Source organism: Anguilla anguilla, chromosome 14, assembly GCF_013347855.1.
Source record: "Anguilla anguilla isolate fAngAng1 chromosome 14, fAngAng1.pri, whole genome shotgun sequence".
NCBI classification, from domain to species: Eukaryota; Metazoa; Chordata; class Actinopteri; order Anguilliformes; family Anguillidae; genus Anguilla; species Anguilla anguilla.
Window position 1 is genome coordinate 22,715,212 of NC_049214.1, and position 25,775 is coordinate 22,740,986.

The 25,775-nt window shown below is 43.8% G+C and overlaps 1 protein-coding gene across 1 annotated transcript; it reads right to left on the minus strand.

Annotated features, from left to right (window-relative positions):
- Positions 1-17,425: 17,425 nt before the first annotated feature.
- LOC118212166 (barH-like 1 homeobox protein) lies at positions 17,426-24,679 on the minus strand. Its single transcript, XM_035389809.1, has 3 exons — positions 23,299-24,679; positions 20,721-20,943; positions 17,426-19,170 (listed from the first exon to the last, which is right to left on the minus strand). The coding sequence occupies exons 1-3, from the start codon at positions 23,750-23,752 to the stop codon at positions 18,873-18,875; spliced, it is 975 nt and encodes a 324-aa protein (XP_035245700.1). The 5' UTR covers positions 23,753-24,679; the 3' UTR covers positions 17,426-18,872.
- Positions 24,680-25,775: the final 1,096 nt, after the last annotated feature.

A 25,775-nucleotide genomic window follows, 5' to 3' on the forward strand; every position in this document is an offset into this window, starting at 1 on the left:
CCTGTCTGGGGTTTTTTTGCCACCAATAACCCCCGTCACACTTTGATATTTGAAGGATATCACAGGGAAGGCGGAGGGAGCAGTTCTTCATTTTTTTATTAGCTATCCCCGGTTTGGTACCGCGAGACACAATGTTGGTGTGGGTTCATTTACCTCTCGTTCCCTTTCCAGTCCTTGTGAGAAATTAACAAAAGTTTTTTTTAAAAAACATTAGAATTCAAGTTTAACAGTATTTACACAGATTCAGATATTAATTATTTTTTTGTCTTTTTCCCAAAAATTGGCGTGTTGGAAGATCTGCGGTGCTGCCGTAGGACCTCCCCTTGCAGACAGAGCAACGTCCTCGTTTAGACTTGTGTGTGTAGCTTATCGAGCAGCTGAGGTAATTAAATGGTTAGTACACAAATACTCATGCTCATATTACTGCCAACAGTTTTTACCATCTGTCCATCACTCCCACTGCTTTGCGGCAGGAAGAAAGGTTATTGCTCAGATTCGGTCGTTTCCTCAGTGTTAATTCCAGTTTGGAGATGCAGAACACAAATGGGTGTTAATGTGCTCTAAAGAGTGCCAGGCAGAGGCAGTGTCTGCATGTGCACAAAGAACAATTCTGAAACCAACAATAATCGGTTTGCTTTATTTTTATTATCTTTGTTGTAATTTCCACTCACAAACAAATAGACACACACACACAGACACACACATGAATACACACACACAGACACACATAGACACACACACACAGACACACACATGCACACACACACATGCATACACACACACACACACACATGCATGCATACACACACATGCACACACACACACATAGACACACTCATGCGCACACACACATAGACACACTCATGTACAGACACACACACATCCTTTCCTCTATTTTTTGAGTAATATTGAAGGGATTAACCCAGCTGGCCCCTTGGTGGTTACTGTTTCATTTTACTCTTATTAAAAAACTTAAGGACCTGCCCTATTATTCCAGCTTGAAACTATACCAGTAATCGTGTGTGTGCGCCTGTGTGTGTGTGTGTGTGTCTGTGAGTGAGCGAGTGGGTGAGTGTGTATTTGTGTGCACATGTATGCGTGAATGTGAATGTGTGGGTGAGTGAGTGTGTGTGTATGATTAGGATGTGTGTGAGTTTTGTGTGTGTATGTGTGTGTATGTGATTGAGTGAGTGTGTGTGTGTGCACATTTGTGTGTGTGTGTGAGTGAGCGAGTGCATGCATATGTGTGTGTGTGCATGTGTGTGTGTGCACTTGCACGTGTGTGTGGATGTGTGTGCATGTGTGAGTGTGCATGTGAGTAAGAAACACCAAATATTTAGTTTTTCACTGCATGTGCCTGCGTGCTTATGTATTGAGCAGTTTTTCTATTTTGGAACTTCCAGGAACATGTGGCAGAGTGTCTGAGAGGACCCTAGTTTAGCCAGCCAGCGGGACTGTGACATTGTAAACCTTTGTTATTGCCAGATTCCATTGTGGCAGATGTTTTAAAATGCTTTGAGCAGTCATTTGATTCTCTTAGTGTTACCATTCCCTTTTTACTCATTCTCTACATATTCATTCATTTTTTCCAACACGCTGAAATCACTTGGAAACATTTTGCATTTCACAAAAACATTTCTATCATGCATTTCTCAGGTTTTGTCCAATCAAGACGCAGAGTAGTGCACAGAGATTGAGCACACAGATTTAAGTGTTTCAGATCTACTCTAGTTGCCCAAGTAGTCATGTTCTTCTGGTGGTGGTTGGTTGAGAGTGGGGCATGTCTCCATCTTAAAATAACATAACAATGGCAAACAGCTCGATCAGGCTGCTGTGAGTTTGTTTGTTGAGCTGAGCGTGAAGAGTCTTCCTCCGCCTCTTCCTCTGCCTGTGCGACCTCGCCTCGCCACCCGCGGTGGGATGGGAAACGGCGGCCGACAGGCCGACGCCCCTCGTTTTGGAGGAGGGCGCGTGCCCGTCTGCGAAACGGACCGTGTAGCTTGTGATGAGCGATGCCACGTGGGGGGGGGATTTGCCGTTCCAGTTGGAGGTAGAAAAATAACCAAAAAGGAATGAGGTTGGTGACAAATTGAACAGCACCGGACCGAGTGATCAAAGCTGCACCGTTTACAACGTCTTTCTGGGCCTTCCCGGCTGTTTGTGATTACTGGGCTCGCCAGTGCCCTCTTTCTTATCGGCGATGTTCCAAACAGTTGATTTTGGTATGCCAAAGGTTTGGCCCATTGTCTCTGACTGTTTCTTCTTATTTCACAGCCTAATAATCGCTTCCTTGACTTTTATTGGCACAGCTCTAGGTCCTCATGTTGACAAAACGGCAGTAACAGACTCCAAAGGCAATCGAAAGGCTAGAATCAACACTCAATGTCAGAAGCTCTCTCATACCTGACCTAAGGAAGCAATTGAACACACCCGATTAAGCACAAACGCCTGTGACGCCATTTGTCCCAAACATAATGGTGCCCTGAAGTGAGGCGCTATGTATAAAAAGTGCTGTGACTTCCTCATGGTTAAGGCCAAAATGCATGGAAATACCCTTTAATAAAAGTTGACAATCTGTCCTGTAACCACATGTGAATTCTTTAATTACAAATCTAAAATTGTGGATTACCAAGTCAAATCAAGAAATAATTTTTGGAAATTTCCAAAAGTATGTGGACCCCCATTGTAATTACTGGTTGCGGCTATTTCAGCCACACCCATTGCTAATGGGTGCATGAAATCAAGCATACAGCCACGAAATCTCCACTGACAAACACTGACAGTGGAATGGGTTGTACTGAAGAGCTCAGTGACTTTCAACATGGCACTGTCATAGGATGCCACCTTTCCAAGTCAGTTCATCAAATTTATGCCCTGCTAGAGATGCCCCAGTCAACTGTAAGTGCTGTTATCGAGAGGTGGAAACATACAGGAGCAACAACAGCTCAGTCACAAAGCGGTGGGGCACACAAGCTCACAGAACGGTGCTGAAGCATGTAGCGCGTAAAAATCACCTGTCCTCGGTTGCAACGCTCACTACTGACTTCCAAACTACCCCTAGAAACAATATCAGCACAAGAACTATTTGTCAAGTGCTTTGTGAAATGGGTTTCATGGCTGAGAAGCTGTACACAAGCCTGAGATCACCATGTGCAATGTCTAGTGTCGGCTGGAGTGGTGTAAAGCACACTGGCATTGGACTCTAGAGCAGTGGAAACGGGTTCTCTGGAGTGAAGAATCACGCTTCACTATCTGGCAGTCTGACGGACGAATCTCGGTTTTGTGGAATGCATAGTGTCTGGCCCGAATATTGCCAACTGTAAAGTTTGGTGGAGGACGAATAATGGTCTGTGGCTGCTTTTCATGGCTTGGGCTAGGCCCCTTAGTCCCAGTGAAGGGTGACCTTAATGCTACAGCATACAATGACATTCTGGAGAATTGTGCACTTCCAACATTTGTGGCAACAGTTTGGGGAAGGCCCTATCCTGTTTCCGCATGACAATGCCCCCATGCACAAAGCAGGGACCACAAAGAAATGGTTTGCTGAGTTTGGTGGGGAAGTACTTGACTGGCCTGCTCAGAGTCCTGACCTCTACCCCATGAAATGCCAACTGCAAGCCAGGTCTTATGCCCTACATCAGTGCCCAACCTCACTAATGCTCTTGTGGCTGAATGGAAGCAAATCCCCGGAGCCATGTTCCAAAATATACTGGAAAGCCTTCTCAGAAGAGTGCTGGCTGTTACAGAAGCAAAGGGGGGTCCAACTCCATATTACTACCAAGGGTTTAGGAGTGAGATGTTCAACAGGTACATATGAGTGTGATGTGCAGGTGTCCACATACATTTGGAAATGTATATTATATGACATGTATATTTATACATTCAGGAGTAGACCAAATTTTAAAGCATTATATTAGCATCTTATAGCAATGAGCCACATTCATGGAATCTCATTGGCTTATAAACATTTATGTTGCAGAAAATATGTGTATTTAATGATTTTTATGTTTTCTCTTCAGGTTTTTGCATATTATTCATTTTTATATTCTAGTTATCTAGCTCTAGATGGGGCGACATAGCTCAGGAGGTAAGACCGATTGTCTGGTAGGCGCAGGGTTGCCGGTTCAAACCCCGCCCTGGGCATGTCGAAGTGTCCTTGAGCAAGACACCTAACCCCTAACTGCTCTGGCGAATGAGAGGCATCAATTGTAAAGCGCTTTGGATAAAAGCACTATGCATAATAAATGCAGTCCATTTACCATTTACCATAGATCACAGGAAGTGCAGTTATTTTTCCACTTCATGAAATATAACCTTGCGTTCTTAATCATTCATTATATGGTCAACATGTTACAACATGTACATGTGTATATGCTGTATTTACGAACATACAATCCGTTTTACATGCATTTGAATTATATCTATCCCATTATTTATAATTCACCTGTATTCCCGCTTCAAATTGGTGCATCACAAATTTTATAAATGACAAAATGAAATGATTTTTTCTCCCAAATTGTTGTAAAGGGAGTTGGGAATGGTCAAAAATAGAAGGCTAAATGTTTCGATGAAAAGCCGTGCGCGAGTTGCAATATACAGCAGGCTACCGCAATGACGCAATCCTCCTCCCTAACCCCCCCGCCCCCCACCCCCCACCCCACCGGCTCACTTATCTTCGGCGAGCATGGCTGCTCTTCCCAGCAAACAGACGCATACCCAAATCCCCCGTCACCGCACCGGGGGGGCCGCGTCGTCAAAATGACTCTTTTTTTATTACAGTTCATCAACAGCAGCTCCCCCGGCGCTCCCGGGAAATTTCACATAAACTTTGATCAAACAGACTTTAACCTCCCGGTTTTAACCACCTTTCTGTGCGCGTGAAAATAGCGCCGCTCAATCACCGGCAGAGAAAACACGGAGAAAACAGAGCAAATAGCAAGCCCGGCACCGATATATCAAGTCATTATTGACCGGAACACCGGGGGAATATATCTCATATAAAAACAATAAGTCCTTTTTTATCTTTTTTTTTCTCCTTAAAGCAGAATGCGCCTCGCCAGTAAACTTTTGGCAAGAAATCAACAGCGAAGACTTGAGATGGCGGGTTAACGGAGGCAGATACCGCCGTCGGCGAGGTGAAATGGGAAGATCCTGTTCTGAACGATCATCCCAGGCTGTGATTATTAAACTCCGCCCGGAGCCAGATACCAGTAGGCTCATCTTTACGTATAAAGAGGGGAAGTTATCATTAAAAGGCAGTTGGGGTAGGACTAAAAATGGTATCTGTGCTATCAAAAAATGACTACAAAATGCCAGTTTGAAGAAAAAATTCCAACTTCTACTTTGAAGGGACGTGCAGAAAATTGACGTTGTCAGACATATTGAAAAGTTGTGGAAGACTCATCAAGCACTCATTTAAGTGAGGATGGGATGCTACGGTGTTTTTGTTTAGAAATCGAGGTTGCACGGGCCAGTTTGCCATGGAATAGCTCTCAAGTGCTTGTAATATGTAGTTTAGTTTTTCAAATGTATCCTTCCCCCACGATGTGAACTTATTTTTTCAATATCTGAAAAGTACTCCGAAAAATAGTTATTGGATAAAATAAAACGAGACTGAAACGGCAGAAGTAGCAGGGGGTTTTACTGTATTTCTGCTCAGCGTTGTTCTGTCGAAGTAGCCTGCTCAGCCTACCGCCGCCTCCGGGCCTTTGAGACACCGCCCATGAGCCCACGGCCTTCACCACCAGGCCTGTGGCCTCGGGTGCATCTCCCAGAAGCCCGCCCCAGTCACGCATCGCCCATCCGAGCAACAAGAGATCGCTTCTTTACGTTTCCGTTGCGATAAGGAAAGTTCCGGAACTTTCACGGCTATTGTGCGGAACCCGGAACCCTGTTTGGCCAGAACGCATGCGAGTGCACCATAGACTGTGGGAGGGCGCTCTAGAAGGCCGGCGCGGCACGGTGGCGTTCCGCGGCATTTCCGTCGCCTCTCTCCGGTCCTGGCCCGGCCCGATGCGGTGGCCCGGAGGCGATCGCTTGCGCATGACTCGCCATGTCGAGATTACGACGCGGCTGGCAGCTGCTCAGACAACTGAAACACCCCTCGTCTCTGCTCCTGCCCTGAGAGGGTTCCCAGCATGCCCTCTGTTTCGCAGCCGCTCTTTCTCCCTTTCTCCTGTGTTGTCCGTTGGCTTTGCTCCGTGGCGGACGTTGCGAAGGAGCACCGCACGGTGCGTTCGCCGGTCACCTCCCCGTTGTCTAACCCATCCCTGCCTCCTCTTCACCTCCTAAGAGGGGTTTGCTCTTTCTTTTTGCTCTTCTGTTGTTTCTGTGGGCTGACGGCCCTCTCCCTCTCTCTGCCGGCCCGTTCTCCGCGGCTCCGCCATCGAGCGGCTTGTGACTCCCGCGTTATGGCGGGTCAGCGGCGGTATTCACCGGGCACCGCTGTCTATCCTCCACTCCACGGACATCTCTTTCTCTCTCTCTCTCTCTATCTCTCTCTCTCTCCCCAAATCCTTCTGAGCGACCAGTCATTATTTGGAGGAATGGAGAGGGGTTGGATAGCTTTACACAGACTGTGTTGCAGAAGCGGGAATATGCCAACAATAGTGGTAAAGGGTGACTTGTGCAGCCTTTGGTTTCATTGTTGGATTTACCATGCTCCTGCAGTAAAGGTGTACTGGTGTCTTGATGATGTTGCGTAACCTCGCAACCCAAAAGTACCAAAGTTGCGGATTCGTGTCAGCACTGCCCCGTGTGAACGGTGTTGAAACTGCAACGTGTGTCATCACTGGAGGAGGAATCACAGTCCCACCACCCCCACCTTCCTCCTCCTCATCCTCCTGCATCTTGGCAACTACGAAGGTTTTCTCAGATGTTTTTTTTTTTCTGTTTTCCTGTTTTTCTCTGTCTCTCTTCCTCAGACCTTCGCTCTTTTATTCAGTGATCCGCGTGTATTATTCATACCACCCAAAGGCTGGGGATTCTGTGCTTCCCCAGCCCGGGCCTCAGTACAGAGACCATCCGATCCATTTCCTGTGGGCTAACAAGCATTCAAATGCTAATGAGGTTCTTCTCAACTAGTTTTTCTTGCCCTCTCCCTGTTACTCCATATTTGGGATGGCCGGTCTTGTTTGCGGACGTGTCCCATTGCTGCGTGCTCGCTCGTCAGTCTCTGTGGTACAGGCTGAAAAGACGGGATCGTCGCGGGCCTTTTTAAACGGTAATTTATTTATGCGGATATCAGCGCGGAGTGTCTGAGGACTCGCGTCGAGCGGGAGAACAGAGGCCCGCGCTGTTCTCCCGCCGCCGCCGCCGTCGCCCTGTTAGCGGGAAACGGCGAGTGCGTCGGGAGCGGTTAAACTGCTCCGGATGACAGAGCCACCTCGCCTGATGACTGTTTGAGGCGCTTCTCCTCCACCCACCTGCTCCGACCGGTCTGCGTTTGTTCTGGCTGCCATTCCGCACAAACTTCAAAAAAACAGACAGCAGACAGAGAGAACTTGTTCCCCTTCTGTACAGGCACAGGGAGAGAGGGAGAGAGGGAGGGAGGGAAGGAGGGAGACGGGCCCTGTTTCTCTATGCATTGCCTCAGTTATATAAATCAACCTTCTGATCTCTGCGCCCGAGTGTCTGCGTCTCAGAATTCCCCCTCACGGAACTCGTAAATATTTATGCGTCAATTCTCTGATGAGGCGGCGGGCGTCAGAACTAGCGGAACTAGGAAGAGACGACCCGCCCCGATCATTTCGTCCTGAATTAAGGCGCTTGACTACTCCTCAGAGCTACAGGCTTGTCTTTACTCTCTTTTTTTCCTGCTTCTCGTTGTAAGAAAAGTCAGCAAGATGGCGTTGAGGGAAAAGCCTTACCTCTGCTGTTCCTTGCTGTATGAATGTTACCATCTCGTCTGTCCCTGACTCATTTACCCAGAATGCATCAGTCGTATATTTATCATGCGCGCAGAGCATACCAAGAATGTAAGTTTACCCAGAATTCATATTTGTGTATCCATGATGCACTCAGAGCATGTCCAGAATGTAAGTTGTTTACCCAGAATGCATCAGTCAGGTATCCATGACGCAGCCATAGTGTACCCAGAATGTGCCTATAGTTTATACCCATAATATGCTTCCATTAATGTCAAGGATTTTTTTTTTTTGGGGTGACTTTGCTCTGCTCAATCATTAATGACTTACATTAAATATCTATTATTGAATTTCTTTCAGTAGTCTGTTTTTAAAAAGTGTACTGCAAATACCAAAAGTCTGACCATTCATATTTGAGTTATTGTTATATCTCTGTTGGAGCACTGGAAAAAAATTACTCTGTCTGCAAACCATGGAATTGCTGACCCTTTCTCTCCTGCAAAATACACACACACACCCCACACGCATGCACACGCACACGCACACACCCCTCACGCACACACACACACACACACACTCACACACATGCACACACAGACACGTGCTTACACACACACACACACACACACTCACACACACACACCCCATCCAACATTACACTTGCTTTCCCTGTTACAGCCAGACTTTATTATTGATGTCTGTCTCACACTTCTAGACACTTTTTAATGAAGTGATTTTACAAGTGCAAACCCCATTCATAATCATCAACATACAAACACACCCCTTCTGAACAACATGCATAAAACACACACATATACGCATACACACCCGCACACACACCCACACACACACACACACACATAAAAACACATACAAACACACACACAAGCGCACACACACACACATACACACACACATTCGCGCAGACACACACACACACACACACACACACACACACGCACACACACCCATACAAACACACACATGCACACCCACACACACGCACACCCACACCCACACACATGCACACACACACACACGCACACACACACACATGCACACACACATGCACACACACACACTCCCCCCGCTCCACCACACCCACGTATTTCAGAGACCCTGTAGTCTCTCCCAAGGCTTCACACAGAATGGCGTTAAAAATACATGCACACCATGCCTCATCTTTTATTTACACGGCCTCTTCCCTTTTTGTTTTGTGGTGATTGGGCTCCCTGCGGGGTCCTCGCATTGACCCGGAGGGCATATAGATGTCCAAGAATGTGCCTGAGTAATGTCCAACCCCCACAACCCTCCCCCTTTTTAAAAAATCTTTTTATGAATACAGTTCATGTGACATTGGGAACAGTGGTCCTCTCCCCGTTGCAGAGCATTCCAAATATCAGCACTGTGCAGCGATGTCCACTCTGCTAATGAGCGCTACATTGCAGATTCATGCTTCTTTGAGGCGACTTCTGAGTGGACAGGAGCCTGAAGCCTCAGTTATTACAGCTCTGTGAACCCGGGTCACTTCTCAGTGCTCTGCTTGTAAAGCAGATCGTAAACATCATCTCATGGTTGATAGAGCTTGATCTTATTTGCATCTCCGTTAGGTTTTTTTTTCACAGCCATTAAAAACCCCTAAATGACTCTGGCACAGGCACGGGTGGGCCGGGGGGGGGGGGGGGGGCTGGGGGGGGGGCCACGGTCACTTATACACCATCCTGGCCCCGCCCAGTTATTTTGGCCAAACCTCCACACCCAATTGTGAATCATTTTGACGATATTTTTGACTATTAATTCACTGTTTAAAATAGAGGGGAGTGGCCACCCCTCCCCTGTGAACAATCCCAACCCCACCCCCCCACCCCCCACGTCCACCATCACAATCTCTCCCCCATCCCCCTGTCTGCGATCACAGCCCCTACCCCCCCTTCCCACCCATGCGCAATTGTACTCCCCCCCCCCCCCCCCCCCCCCATGTCTGTGATCACAGTCACCCCCTCCCCCCCACCCCATGCTAAGCCATACTAAATGCCCCAGGTCCTTGTTTCTGGCCTGCCTTGCTATATGCAGAAACAACGGAGACATTTCTGTCTATGCTGCTGGTAAATAATGTCCTGTAGATAAAGACGTTAATTAAACTGAAGAACTTGCTTTCCTTCTCGTAGTATTCGCTCAGCTGATGCCTGCTTTTTCTCTTCTTCGCTTGCTGACGAGGTTATCTGGGGATACAGCAAAGTGTTCGCGCTAGAATTAATAAAAAGGAAAATGCTGTTCCGCGTACATAACCTTAATCAGTGTGACTCAGAAAGCATGGCATTAATCACTGCAGCAAATCATGATCAAGCGAAACAGAAGATACCGGTTTTCATATGCTTGGAAATTAAGACGTTATGTGCTGAAGCTTCGTCACTACTGATGAGAAATTTCAGCTTGCTCTTGTTGAAAAACGTGTAATTGAACAGTGCTGTGAAAACAGCTTATTGGAAGGTTTCTCTGGTATTTTTGTTCGACATTAGAGTTGAAAGAAATATTTTGTGAGACTTTTGTGAGGTGTGTTTACAAAGGTCTGCATCCAATCAACATTTGTCTCTTGCTATGACTTACAAATGGAAGTATTACTGTTCTCTCCTCTCAGTTCATCCTGTTAATTTTGTAGAATGTTAATTTCCAAGTTGTAAGTTCAAGTTTATGCTCAAGCTTTAAAAAACGCTTGCATTTGTAATCAGTTAAGTTTGTATACTGATTGAATCCAGACCCAAGTCTAATCCAAACTGTGAACAAGGGCAGCACTGAGTGTGACCATCTCAGTCACGCCAGGCTGCAGTACCCTCGCCTGACAGACAGGGGTCGCTGTAGTGCAGTGAGGAGTGCCACAGCCTCTCAGTGTCCTGGCCGGAGGTGTCTGTCAGCTTGGGCTGAGTGTACGATGCTGTCAGCACTCTGTGCGGCCTCCCCAGCACTGCCACCCCCCCTTCCCCACAGGGGAGTGGGGGGGTGTGTGTGGGAGGGGAGGGTGGGTGGCTGCAGGGTAAATCTGAGTTATTGATTAGATAATCTCCCTCGCATCTGAAACACGCCTGGTTTACATTCTCCCCTGCTGTGATAGACAATGCGGTTACTGTCGGCTGGGGGGTGGTGGGATTGTGGGGGGGGTTGGGAGGGGGGGTCAGTTTCGTACACAAACGCACACCTTTCATCTGCATGTCTTGCTACAGGTCCTCTCCTCTCCTCTCTGTTTCTCCATCTCTCGCCCAGATGTTTTCCCATCCCCCCGGTTTTTTTTATTATTTGCCCTGATGGTGGGCTCGTTCCCCCTGCGTATAACCCCCCCCCCCCCCCCGCACGTTTGGGGCTCGTGCGCCTCTTACTGGGGCGAGATGATCGCTGGAGCTGCTGTCCCCTTCGCTCAGGGAAAAGAGGCTTTCATTCCCTCTGCCTGATACCTTCAGGCAAGTACAAGAGTTCTGATTCCCAGTCCTTACCATCTCTACTGCTTATAGTCCTGTGTGTGTGTGTGTGTGTGTGTGTGTGTGTGTGTATGCATGTGTGTGTGTGTGTGTGCGGGGGGGAGGGTGTGTGGCTGTGTGTGTGGGAGGGTGTGTGTGTGTGGGTGTGTATATGTGTGTGTGTACGTGTACGTGTATGTGTGTGTATGTATCGGTGTGTGTTCGTGTGCGTGTAGTGTATGTGTGTGTGTGTGCGTGTGGGGGAGGGTGTGTCTGTACGTATGGGTGTGTGTTCGTGTGCGTGTAGTGTGTGTGGTGTGTGTGTGTGTGGTGTTTTTTCCATCTCAAATTGTTCCTCATCTCATCATGTGAAATATATCTGTTTTCCAACCCCCCCCCCCCCCCCCCCCCCCCCAAATGGGGCTGTATAGTCTGAATGGCCGGCTTTCTACAGCCCACCCCACCCCTCCCCACCCCACACTGCCACCATCCTGAAATGAGATCAGAAACTTGGTGGGGGGGGGGCCCATTTGCCCTGTCTCAGCATGTCCCCCGCTCCTCTTCCCCCACAGAAAGCACCCCACAAAGTCTAGATGTGACCTCCTTTACCCATTTCTCCTGCACCTCTGTTCATGCCCACCATGACGTTACTATATATGTATATTTATCCAGACATAGTTCTTATCATCTTTGGATGTTTTTTTTTTTTTTTTTGGGGGGGGGGGGGGTGACCAGTTAGACACACACTGCCCCATACTTGGAGGGTCCCAGAAGGGAGGGGGTCGGAGGGTCAGGGAGGTCAGGGGTTACTGGATCCCCGACATTGATCAAGTTCACTCTCCTGCCACCAGGAGTTGCGCATTAATTAACAACCCAATGTCAAACTGCTCAGCTTTTAAATCGCAGGCGCTAAAAACGGAACTTTACATTTCAGCTGTGCTGGGAGGGTTATGTTCTGTCCTCGCGCGCTAACAGGTGCTGGGTTGTGCTAATTAGCAGTCAAGTACTACAGCTGCAAGATAATAAAATTAAGTGTTGCCAGAAATCATATCTGCTCAATGAGAAAATATATATTTTTAAAACAGTTGAATTACATAGGGTGTTATTATTAGGGTAAAATGAATTTCACCATTCCGCTATGAGACAGGAATTACGCTGTATTAATTTGTCTTATATAGCTTTTCTTTTCTAGCACATTCTGCCTAATGTATTTTTCATTTAAAACTGGCGTTAAAAATTGCGTTTCCTATCTGATTTGATTAATGCACTGTAGTTGGAAGAATGGTCAAACCAGGACACGCTCCAGTGGAAAAATACGTGTTTTAGTGTTGAAGCCAATCAAAAATCGATGCCCCTAACAAATTATATCAATTTATACGTTTTGATTTTTTTTACTTTAAAATGTAGACCGCCTTGAAATCGGATGACTTTAGTTTACCGAAGGTGTAGGGAAAACCTACTTTGTCTTAAATGTTTGATTTGGCACACAGAGTGAATTGGTTGCTGCCTTCCTGAATATTCTCACGTGTGCTAAATAATATCGCATTTGCCGTGGGGCAGTGTGCGTTTATAGTTGTCATGAAATGGTCCCGGGTTATGCATGGCTACTGTTACCGGGCCTGGTATTCGAATCCCTCATCACTCGGTCTCCGAAACCTTACGTAGGCCTACTGTTCAGGGGAGGCATACGTATACATCCCATAAACAACATAATTCAGAAATCTACCTCGCGCTTAGTGACTGTAAGCTAATTCTGTTTTCCTTATTATGTTAATCAAAACTGTTTTGGTCAGTTGAAGTAGGCTAATACACTATGGACGTATGTCTGTTCCGATATCTGAAATGACGATGGACAAAAAATAAATAAATAAAAAATAAAATCAAGAAAAACAGTGAAATAATGCTGTGAAGTGGTAAGGACAAGGTTTAAAATCTTAGACCGCATTTCTGCATTCGCGCGACTGATTTTGCCTTTTCTTTCTTTTTTTTCTTTTTTTGGATATTTTGATATGTTATTTCGCTAGCGTTCGAACATTATGGTGAATGCTATTTATGAAACCTGTCAGTCAGATTTGGTTATAATTTGACAGTGCTGTTGAGATACGACCTAATGTGCGTCATAAAAAGTACGTTGTCTGGGGAAACCTTACTTATGGCGTATTATTTATAGTACGAGACTGAGAATAAGCTTTTTTTTTCTTTTTTTGCTTTGGTTCAGAAATGCTGCAAATCAGTGCAATGTGGAGTACTTTTTAAAGCGTACTTTGCCCTTTTCGGGGTAGACAAGACGGCGAAAGGACACCCGCCCGCACTAAAATTTTCACAGACGCTCGTAATTCCCCACCGCAAATTGCACTTTGATTGACTCCTAATGTGATTTGAAGGCGGTTTTGTTTGATTTTATTCTGAGTCAATGAGATTAATCAGAGTCACTGATCCTCTGGGTGTGAGTTTCTCCGTGTTGTGTTTTTGTTTGTCGGGAGCTCAGCGAGACTCTATCCGCACTTCATTAACCCTGAGCCGGGGACAATCCGCGCTAAGAGCCGAGGGATTTAGCAGTATCCTTTCTCATGCAAAACTCTCCGCGCCTTGCCTCGGCGCTGCGGAGCTTTTCCCGTAATCAGCTGCGCACTTCGCAAGAATAACCCTTTTCATTAATATTGAGAGGTCATCGCCCTCATTTGAATCCGACACAGATCTTAAAGATATACCACTCCATAAATTCTGTGGCCGTTTGTCGCGCCTATAGGTGCGGGAAATAACAAGCCTAAATGCTGTGGATTCTGTTAAGAATTTTAGCTATCTGGTTTCGTTATGACATCTGCCTATTAATGCTAGGCTCTTGTCGTTTTTAGTGTTCGGAAGTAAAGAGATTATGATATTCATCATGATATATTGTTCAGTAATATTTTATGCGCTATAAAATATCCACTTTGGAAAGTGCGTTTGCCATGCCTGTTCTCCTAGGTCTGCTATACCACCAGAAGGTCGCGAGGCAAGTCGTGACATATGCAATGCGAGTATTCCAGCAGTGACTGCGGGGCCTTGCCCATTATCGACTTTCAATTAAAAGCCATTAAAGTCTTTTGTCTAATCGTTAGAAACCCTTTCTTCAACCTTGTCAGTCTGAACTCCCCAAACGCCATGTCGCGCAGGCTAACATTAGGCTATTTTAAAGTCAAACTATGGGGAGGTAGCGCGAGGAGGGGGCCCCGTGGAGCCGCTGACCAGCTGTCCTCTCGCCTGATCCCCGGCCCACAGTCTGCCTCGCCCGGTCACCAGCTGGTGGAACCGTTTGGCAAAGACCGGAGAACCAACACTCTTAAGAAAAAGAGGTGGGAACAATCCATTTCCAAATGGGATCATTTAGGGCACTTAAACAATTACACACTTAGGAAGCCATTAATATTTGATCGACTTATTGTTTATGAAAGACGAATAAGATACCACTGCTAATGCCGCTCTCGTACTGAATCTCGCGGCTCGCGCATTGTTCGGTTTCTGAATTGGCATGTGATCCGTTAAAACCGCAGTTCCTTCACCATGCTATTGTTCCCATGGCAAGAGGATTTTTTAAAAGATTACGATAATAAAGGTAATAACGGGAGCACTCATCGCTAATTTTATGAAGCAAATGTTCAGCACCGTAACAGTAACGATGTAGACCTTTGTAAATAGGCTATTATCAGCTTCCCAAACTCATTTTTATGTTACATATATCTCATTTCTTTTCCGCGCACAATTTATTTTTGAGCTATAATGAAAGAATCGTCGTAAATACGACATCGTGTAAATGTCGTATTTAATGAATGTTGATGCAATTTATGTAGGCCTACTCAAAATAAATTGCATCTTAAAAAGTGAAAATATAGCCCACTAAATAAACCCCCCACGTTGAAGAGTTTAACTTTCCAGAGCCGCATTAAAATTCCCGGTTTGAATTGCAATTTTTTCTGATGGCTTTTGATAAACCTGCAGGAAATTTAAAAGGTTAACGAAACGAAGTGTCTCGTGACAGAACTGCACTCTTATTAACGTTTTTTTTCTTTCTTTGATAGTTACACAAATTAAATCCAACCAGCTAACTAAATACTGCGGCCGTTGAGGAAAATGTTTGACAGACATGTTAGAAATCATTCTAACACATTTCTCTTAAATACTTTTTTTGTTAAGTTAATTTATAATTATGTCCCTGTAATGATATTTGTGAAATTATGCGCTAGGAATCTTCAGCTGAATAAACACAGTGTTGGAATCGGCTATAGCCTGAATTGAGTTATTATTGTTTAATAATGAGTGGAATGTATTGTATCCTAATTTTATATTACCGCAATTGTCCAACGAAGCCTGTTATGTGTTTACAAAACATAAGGAATTGTCTTAATTAAAACACTTAAACTTAAATTACGATGCTTTTTTTAGCCGGAAAAATTGGGGCAAGCTGCCAGAACTTCGTGCTCCGTCTGGATTATGTTAGACAGTCAACGGCGCTGCTTAATTATTAAATACAAGCAATTACAGAACTTCCCCGAACTTAAATATATTTGCACTTTTAGAACTGACATCATATTTGAATAGTTTTATCCAATTAAATATTGATGCGGGCTAAAACAATGCATCATAAATTCATGGCAGTTATGGGTATGGGCTATTGATGTTTTGGCGCGAACTTTAGGAGAAGGGGGCTTTGCCCACGTGTCTTTTTACGGAATATTTTTCAGTTTTTAAATGTTTGACGAGTTGAATACATCGCACGATTCCCGCAACACTCGCCGAAACACGCTCCGTGTACGTGGAACAAAATATATTACAGTATTTTAGACTTGTTCTGATTTTGATTCTCGTGCGAATTTCACATTGCACGTGACCCGCCGCTTTGAGACGGCATTGAAGTTTTTGTCCATCGTGAAATATTTTCTCTATCATTTAAGAAATATCCCAACAAATTTCAATGAACACCATAATTATTCTCAGGATTATTCTTAATATGCAAAACCTGCGCAGATGAAAAGGTTTTATTACAGACATTCTGGAGTAGAAACGGGATCCAGTTTCACTGGCTGCTCTAACAGATAGACAGCTCCTGACAGGTTGAAGTTGGATTGGAATGCCAAATCATATTCTCCGTTCATTCAAGTTGCGTTAAATGATTTTGCACTTTTACGAAGTGTTTTTGTTTGTTCACCTTTTTAAAATCGAATTTTGAAAGTGTTCCGTTTAATTTTTTGTCTGCTAATACATTTTTATTTAGCCTATTTAAAAAAAAACTTTTCTTCAAAAATTTCATAGGCCTGTTTTTCGTTTCGGAAGTTTTTTTTTTCCAGGAGCACACGTTGATGGAAACTGGGCAGTTACAGGCGGTCAAACTCCTCCAGAGTAGTTTATGCGTAACCCGCACTGATCAACATTATTTTAAGTCACCCAGTTAGCCTCAGGTACAGCCGACGTACACTGTTTAACCATAATACAGTCAATAAAAACGGGTGGCTTACAATCTCTAAACGACCTCCAAGAATTCCATTTCTTTCATGGAAAGGTGGACGTGTATTAAGCACTTGGCGTGATACTGGCTCGACTTTTCAATCCCAATTCCCGGCGGTGTTAATTAACTTGTGGCATGTGCTTTTCGGGCGGAGCCCAAAGTTCGCTTCTACATCAAAACCTGGCGAGTAAAATCAAACCAACGTCCAAGCTGATTTTTTCTTCCATCTGGCAGGTATGTGTTGATTCTGTTCACCTTTTTTTCCGTAATGCGCTGTCTCCATTATCGGTTCTGAATCTGCGTTGAAACATTTTCTGGAAATGGAAGCTGAAGCTGCAGCAGTTCGACTATAAAGACGTTCTGATATGTCTCCTCAGTGTTAGTGTCTGGGAGTCATCGAATCGAACAAATGGGCCTACAGAATGTTCGACAGTCCGAGAGTCACTGAGGCACAAGAATAATGGAAAGGAGCGAAAAATAAGCGATTGCTTCAACGTATAAATGAGTGTAAACGTTAGACAGGTGTTAGGTTAAGTTTAATCAGAGATTTAAAAAAAAATTAAACCTATTTTCTTAGATTATATATTTTATTCTATATTATATATGTATAAATTACTCAATCATTTGGAAACTGTTTTAACGTAAGAATTTTATTTGTACATTTAAAAAAGTAATTCTCTTTACTTAAAAATCCCCAGCCATTACACCTTCTGGTGAGCAGCAGGGGGGAACGTCAGATTCCAACACAGGGGCTATGGGAGCTAACAGTTATCCAGAAAGACGAGAATCACTTCACAATATGAGCCGTTTTCACAAATTAATATCGTCAATATACAATTCCACCAATGAGAGTTACAATGTCGTTCCACTGTTTTTAATAATGACACAAAAAAAGGAATAACCTGCGACGCGTCTGCGCAGACGCACCTGATAATTTCAACAGGCGGGAGACTCAGAGAGGCGGCAGACGAATCCTTTGTTCAGTTATGGCCGAAGATATAATCACCGATTGATTAATTATTAAAGAGGACGTTCGCCCCTTCGTTCAGATCTTGCTGGTACTGTTGAAGACAGTTTTGTATTCACACCTCAGAGGTTAATTGCACAATGTAATGCTCACTCTCTTATCTCTTGGGGGCTCATAGTTGTTCGCTGTATAATAATAATAATAATAATAATAATACATCCAGATGTATATACAGTTGTAAATAATTGCTTGATTGAGCTAAGATTGTTTTTCCGCTTCCGCCGGACTGTTCAGCATAAATAACAGCGTGTTTTGTGAGTTGGATTATGTCCTTGCTAAGAAAGCGGAATTCGGCGGTCAGTTTCAATAGTGAAATACGCCGGTGATTCGCGTATTCCCGCAATTAACTGCTTATTCAATATTGTTTTTGGACTGGAATGATCAAATTAAAAAAAGACATTTAAAAATAAAGTTATTTAAATATAATTTTAAAATCTACTCTTATTTACAATTCCATACGCTGTAAGATTTTCAAGTAGCTAAATATGAAAATGCTGTTGTAGAATAATTTAGGCCTATTTGAAAATAAAAGTGTATGATTAATGTATGTGCAGTAAGCTTAGCGACTCATCACAAATGCAATCTGATTATTATTATTATTATTATTATTATTATTATTAGGCTATTATTATCATTAGGCCTTATTATTGCAACCTGTTGTTAATAGCAATAATGGTAACAACATAATTCTGATCTTTTTTGGGATTTAGACTTCTATGGTCAACCCCCAATGATTCTGACAAAGACACGGCGCTGCCAGCATTTTAGACAATTCTGGAAATCCACTGCCCTACGAAATCACCTTTAAACCTCTCTCTTGGCTATTAATTCAGGCCCCTGTTAGGTGAAAAAACAAATATAATATAAATAAATAAATACATAAATAAATAAATACATAGGCCTAAATGTGGCTGTGTAGTCTATCAGTATGTTAATATCGACTCAAGAGTTCGTGCTCCAGTTGAGTTCGTTGTGGTTTTTGCTGACATATTCATGTACTTGTCACCAACGAGTTCCGAGCAGCCCGTGCCTAGCTCAGATGGTCCCGCTCACCGGGGCTGCGTAGCCCGCGGAAGCACTCCAGAGAGGGACGAGAGAGGCGGCGGCGGTGGTTCGGTCCCCCCCTGCAGGCCATGTAGAAGAATCCGTGGGACTAAAGGGCGCTGCAGCGCGGGCGGGGGCGCCGAGGGTCCTCGGTACAGATATAAGGCCGCTCCTGGGTCCAGATTTGAAACCAGGCTTTGGGGATAAAAGTACGGCGATGGGAACATTCTTTGGAGGGCGGAGTAATTCCCGGCCTCAGCTAACAGTTCGAGTCCAACCGCCGTCTGTCGCTTCCACTTCGTCCTTCAGTCAAGAGGAAAAGGAATGTATCAACACACGGTACCAGAAACGAACAAAAAATGGCCTCACGTGACAGCAAATGGTTGATATTAAACGACGATAGCTAGTGTGGGCCTAAACTATAATTCTAGACTCAGACAGACGTGTTTTCTGTGAAATTAAGTTTTAGAAATTCGGAAAATAAAGCAAATAAATAATCGATTATCAAGTGCAATCAATCTGATCAAAATGGCTGTCATAATTCAGATTTTGTGGTCTAAAAGTAGTCTATATATATATATATATATATATATATATATATTTAAACCATCCAATCAAACAAGTTAATGAAGTCAGTCTCGTGAAAGCACACATTTACTACAGTAAGGTCTGGACCGATCTTAATAAAAAGTAATCCTTTGATTATTACACGGAGGGTTTGTCAGGGTATCGCTTCTGTTGAGTTTTTTCCTATGGTTTATTCAATAAAAGTATAACGATACAATACTTTGTTCTTTATTCATACAATATGTTATCTGTTCTTGTCAGATTGTTCCAGGCAGTTGAAAGAAATTCGTACAGGTAAATTATTAATAATTGTAATAATTGTGTAATTACAAGAAGGTGATTGAATTATTAATATAGCATGCAGTATTTTATTATTCATGTTGAAATGTGTAGTGTTTTTATATTTATTTCATGTCGTCTTGCTGCTTGAATGCCAGCACCTGATCAGATAAACACGTGGTTTACAATGGCGTGTGTGCGCGTGCGGGTGTGTGTGTATCTCTCTGTGTGCGCGAGGCAGTGTATGTGTCAGTTTTTTTCAGGTTTGTTTTTATTGGTAATTTAATTGATTTAATTAACTATTCGTACAATTTGTATGGAACGCAAGTCTTTATTTGGTCGTGTCTGTTCATGCATTTTATGTTTTTACGTCATTCCTGTCCCTTTTGCGTCATAATTATGGGCCTCGCCAAGTCCTTAACCTTCAAGAATAGAGTACGTTATATAGGTTATACGCGTATCTGACATTTTTAGTTCATACAATATAAAAGTTGGCAACGCGCACCAATATAAAAGTTAGCAACGAGGACCCCCCCCCCCTCCAACCGGCCCAAAAAACCCCGCTCTTCCCCTGACGACCCGCTCTGGCGCTTATCTTTCGCAGACGCATGGAGTTGAGATCTTTGTGTCCCTGTCCATCTCACAGCTGTTGCCTGGGTACTTTTTAACCCCCGTCTTTGCTCGGCTGTTGGGATTACCCGTGTCAAAAGAGCGAAGTGCTCTATCTTCAGCTGATGTATGGCGAGAAAAAAGACATACGACCAGCGGCCAGATTCCCACGGTTATTTATTTTGAAATTAGTAGTTGAAGTGTGACGACCCCGACGGAGCGTGTCTCCGGCGTGGCCATTAGCGTAATGTGCCCCGTTTTCTCCGTGTATGTCAACTTTTAACGGGTATCTCACTAGAATTAAAAAATTGTAACCGGGCAGTTAAGTCTTTAAAGAGTTGATGTTACGAGGCACAAGTACAACGAACGCAGCACAACAAACACAAGTTTGCGCTTACCTCCTGTTCTGGTACCACGTCTTGACCTGGGTGTCGGTGAGGTTGAGTGAGGCCGCCAGCTCCATCCGGTCCTGAACGCTCAGGTACTTCTGGCGCTCGAAGCTGCGCTCGAGCTGGGCCAGCTGGTGATCTGTGAAGGCGGTGCGAGCCTTGCGGGGCTTCTTCAGCCGGACCTGTGAGCTGTCTCTGCTGCTCGAGATCTCCCTGTCCCCCTCCTCTTTCACTGAAACCCAAACAGGCGCAAGCATTTACTAAGAGAAAAACGCAGGCTAGGGTAAAAATTTGGCCAATAAATAAACGTAGGCCGTTTGTGTATGCAAATGCATGTAAAGTTTGAACAAAACTGAGTTTTATGTTTGTTTTTGTTTCATTTTAAATAGCTGAATCTCAAGATTCGTTGTTACACTTAGACATAAGTTTTTGCAGAGTAGTGTGTGTGTGTGCTTGCCGAAGTAGGCCTATTAAGCTTTGATTGTTTTATTTTCGGCGCTATTGGTAAGAATGTTTTTCAAGATAAATGTATCCCTTCATTCTGAACGAGGGCGCATTTTATTTCAGCGCAATTAAATGTAGTTTTTAAATAGTACCGCCTGCTTAAAGCATATTTGTTGTATCTACAAGTAGCGTCGCAGAATCCACCGATTTGCTTTTGTTTCCCTCATGGTTTTAACACAGCTGCTTTTATTTGGTGTGATGTAATACATATGGAACACTAAAATATCATAAATCAATATTTCTGAATTTTATTATGTTCCAAGGACCCCTTTCACCAAAGAGGGTGCCGCGATAAAGTGTGCCAGTTGACTAGTTGAGTCGTCTCTCAAGAAGCACGATAATCCGGTTAATTGCGCCACGAGGGACGGAAACCTTTCAACCGGGACTGGAGAGGCTTCACAGGGCCGGGAATGAGAGCGAGACGAGGCGCGGGGCCACGCCAAACCTTCGCGTTACAAACGTGATTAGCGGCGGGACAAATTGCACAAAATCTGGGAAATATTGGGAGGCGGAACCCGTTGAAATCAAAGTTGTTGTTTTTTTTTTTCACTCTTAAAAACTGGATTGACTTTTGAGATGTATTAGGGAGATCTATTTAAAGCGCCTCTGCATATGCCCTATAATCATTGCACCAGACATAAACCATTCTCTGCTGCTTATTTATTCATACTATAGGGCGATTTTTTAAATTATTAATGTGATTATAAGAATTACAGTCAGAAGGGGACGAGTTTAGTTTGTTTTATCGTAATCTAATTAGGCCTATAGCATTCGCGGTCTTCCGCTTCGCTGGAAACAAATATAAATGATTACATGCCTCGAATGTTGGACGTTTAAAACAAATTATAGATTAGTAAGAATTGGTGTAGCCTGATCATAACATGAAAACTTCGTGAAGGTTGACGGTTCCGAGTCGGTGATGATAATTTTTGCTCTTGATATTGCGTTTACCTTCAAAAAACATACGATTAAAGAGCAATACTCAGGCCTAATTAACGTTGCAGCACATGACATTAATTTACGACTTCACGGCGTGTGTACTTTTGTGGGATCCTACCGTTTTTCACTGCCTTACCTGTGTTTAGAAGCTATAGCAGAAGATGTGTACGTGCTGAATCACCACAGATTCCAAGTAAATAAACTCTGAACTAATCTTGGATATTATGTTCTGCCTGAAGCTACTTCCTTGGAAAAATAAGACCGTGGGCGTGGGTAAACCTCAATAGTTTTTACGTATACTTCGTCTTTCCTGGTATCCACATATGATTGTATAAAGAAATGGCGTAAAACTGATTGGATGTTTAATGGCCATATGTAATTTCAGCGTCCAACCGTCCAAATGGCGATAGCAAAACTTTTAGGATATATCAAACTTCCCCCGGGGAAAAAAATATTTTTCCGTTACCAGATAGGGTACATACTAAGCTAATAAATTAAACGAGAGAATATCAATGCGGGAGTATGAACAATATTTTTGTTTGCATTTGGATGTGGGGAATATCGTCAGTGCTGTTAATAAATTAAATGTTGTGTTCAAACCCACTCCACAAAATACCATATTTGTACATTACATGTCATTATTCTAAATAAAATGGGCTACTGTAAATTTACAAAAGTAATTGTTGATTTGTTCGGTTCATTTTACACTTATTTATTATAAATTGGGATGATCTACACTTTTGTAAATTGCTCTGGTCTAAGTGACTGTAATTCAATGTACTGAAAATAGTGTTAAATGCATAATTACAATTATACATGCTTATGAATTTGTTTTATTAGCCACAGCATCATATTCGCATAGTAAAATGTGAAATGGTATTATATCCGTCCTAAATGTAGAACCTGCCGTAAAGCACTAAAACCCCACCAGCAGCCGTTAAAATGTCAATAGTCCCGTTTCTGAGTTTACAGCATCCTCTAATCTGTGAGTACGATAATTCGTGTACTCCTTAAAACGTTAACATTTTCAAATACGCAATATAGTCGCCAAAGTAATTAAAATCAAGCGAACGCTTTAGTAGCTATTTATAAATATAATGCATACAGACAGATAGAGGTGTGTCACGCATGACTAAAATAGTACCTTTGTATTCGCTGTCTGACGAGGAGTTGCTGTGGATTTTATCCATGAATTCGTCTGCGATTTTGGACGCGAGCCGCCCTGCCTCTTGAGTCGGCTGTCCATTACTGGAGTACGGGGCGCACGCGGCCAGAGGTTTGCAGTCCGCCAGTATGTCTCTAATGAGGAAAGACGAAGTGACGGTCCGCGGCTGGGAACCGGCAGAAACCTGCCCGTGCTGTAGATGGGACTGCAGCCCGAGAGCGTGACCTTGTCTCTGCACTGCCTCTTCCACGCTCTCCCGCCGCGGGGAAGGAGGGGACGAGCAGACGCTCTCCAGGTCAGACCCCGGGCTGAACTCCAGGGGAGAGCGGCATTCTCCCATCAAAGCGTCCCCTTTAGAAATGATTGGACTTCCAGGTCTGTGAGAAAGTAAAGTGTCTATTCCGAAGCTGGACCCGTTGGCGGACGCGTCCATTGTCACCCAGCTCAAAAATAGTTCGTAGCGTTGTATTTTAAATAATCATTTGTTCTGGGGCAACTTCGGCTAGAAGTGCGGGGGACGTCAATGTGAAACAAAATCTCAATTATCCAGATGTAAAATCCAAATATAAAATTGGAAATAGTATATTCCTCCACTTTCTTCAAAGCCTTCTTAACGATCTTTTTTTTTCTTCAAGTTTTCAGAACGAAGCAAAAATCTCCAGGTTATCGAAAACAGTCGTAGCTGCGGATATCGATCTTGCATTCAACTATTTTGTCTTAGGTAGCCTCTGTATTATTCAAAAGTCGATACAGTTTGAAAACGCCCCCAGCTGCCTAGAATAATTGATTTTCGGAGTCCAAGCATATCAATTTTTTGGGGGGAAAAAAGTTCTGCTCCAGTTCTGCTTCTAAATAATTCACCAAATTTTGCTTCTGTTGCCACAAGTTGAGCAAATGTTACAGCAACGCTGCACAAATACCGTCTATCAAGCAAACAGGCAGGCGCGTGGTTTCAGCACCAAGGACAGACACGTCAGCTATCAAAGGCGGTGGAATACAAGATCAGCGCGTGGCTGAGGGAAACAAACCGCAGTCGTCTGGGAAAGCGCGGTTAGATCAAAGGTAGTTTGCTGTTGTGGACTGAGTTGCGAGAGGCGGCAACGGAGACTCGAAGCATTCTGCGCCAGACAAGGTAGGCTGCACGAAACCCGAAAACCGCCGGACAGGCGAGAGAACAGGAAGCGAGAATGAAACAGAGAGCTAGAGCAGGTTAAACAGACACATCAGGGAACTAACTCTTGTCGGTGGAAGAGGGGGGGATAAAATCCTAAAAAAAAATGAACTTGTGGCACATTCATGAGCTGAGTTTTAAAGCTGTACCGTCCACGTGCGTCCCTAGCGGCTTATTTCCATTGGCTGAGTAGGCTTTTTGGGCGAGGACTGGCTCGTGAAGAGGAAACTGGACACCCCCCCCCCCCCCCCCCCTCCACATACACACACACACACACACACACACACACCCTCCCCTTACACTCCATCTCCTCCCACCCTCGCTTTGATTAAAAGAGACGCAGAATTCATTAGGAGACCCAGATCCCACTGTTTACAGGCAATCTCCACACTGTTGGCTTCCATTACATCATTGATGAAGCTTATAATGGGGTTATTATGTGGAACGGGTGGTCTCATTTCTGTTTCCCCTCTTCACACTGTAGTTTGTCAAAACTTGACAGTTTTCTCACACTCTGGGCATTTTTCCATTATTGTCCTAGCTTGGTAGCCTAATTGTATAATACCGCTTGGATGTTTTGTTTCGGCTTTTGTTTCGTTGTTTTTTGTCTTCTCTTTTTTGCGGTCGGCTGGGGATATGCACGAGCAAAATCTTATTTAATCGCATAGGGAGTCGGTACAGTGATAGTGGATATAGGCTATAACAAGTTTGTCAGGCGCATTGAATTAAATAAATTACCCAACAAATTTGATACAGTAGAATTACCGTATCCTAAAAAGTGACTGACATTCAATTACTTAGCTACAATTCGTATTAAATTTAATTAATTTAATTTTAAACAGATTTTCCGTTAGGCCTAAATGTATTGAATATCACTAAAGTGTTAGTAATTATGGCTTATTCACTAACTCTGTATCATACCGGCCGTGATGAGTTTTTAAGTATTGTTTTTTTTAAAGCACATACTGCCTGCTTGGCATATTTTACCCATTTTTAGTCTAAACACTTACCGGCACCCATTCGGTTATGTTGGCCTTAAACAAATGAATAGCTATGCCCTTTTCAAGTGAATAGTGTATTTCTTTCGCGTGGTCATAACGTTTAGCCCTTTAAAAACGACTAATGATAATGTATGCAATGCTAATGAGCGATGATAGCACGAAAGCGGCGGTTGAAAAGACAGCGTGGAGCGAAACTGTAACGCGCATGCAAAACTATTGTCCCCTGTTTTCGCATTTCTTTGAGACAGTTTGCCCCGTGTGACTCACCGACAGCGCGTAATAAC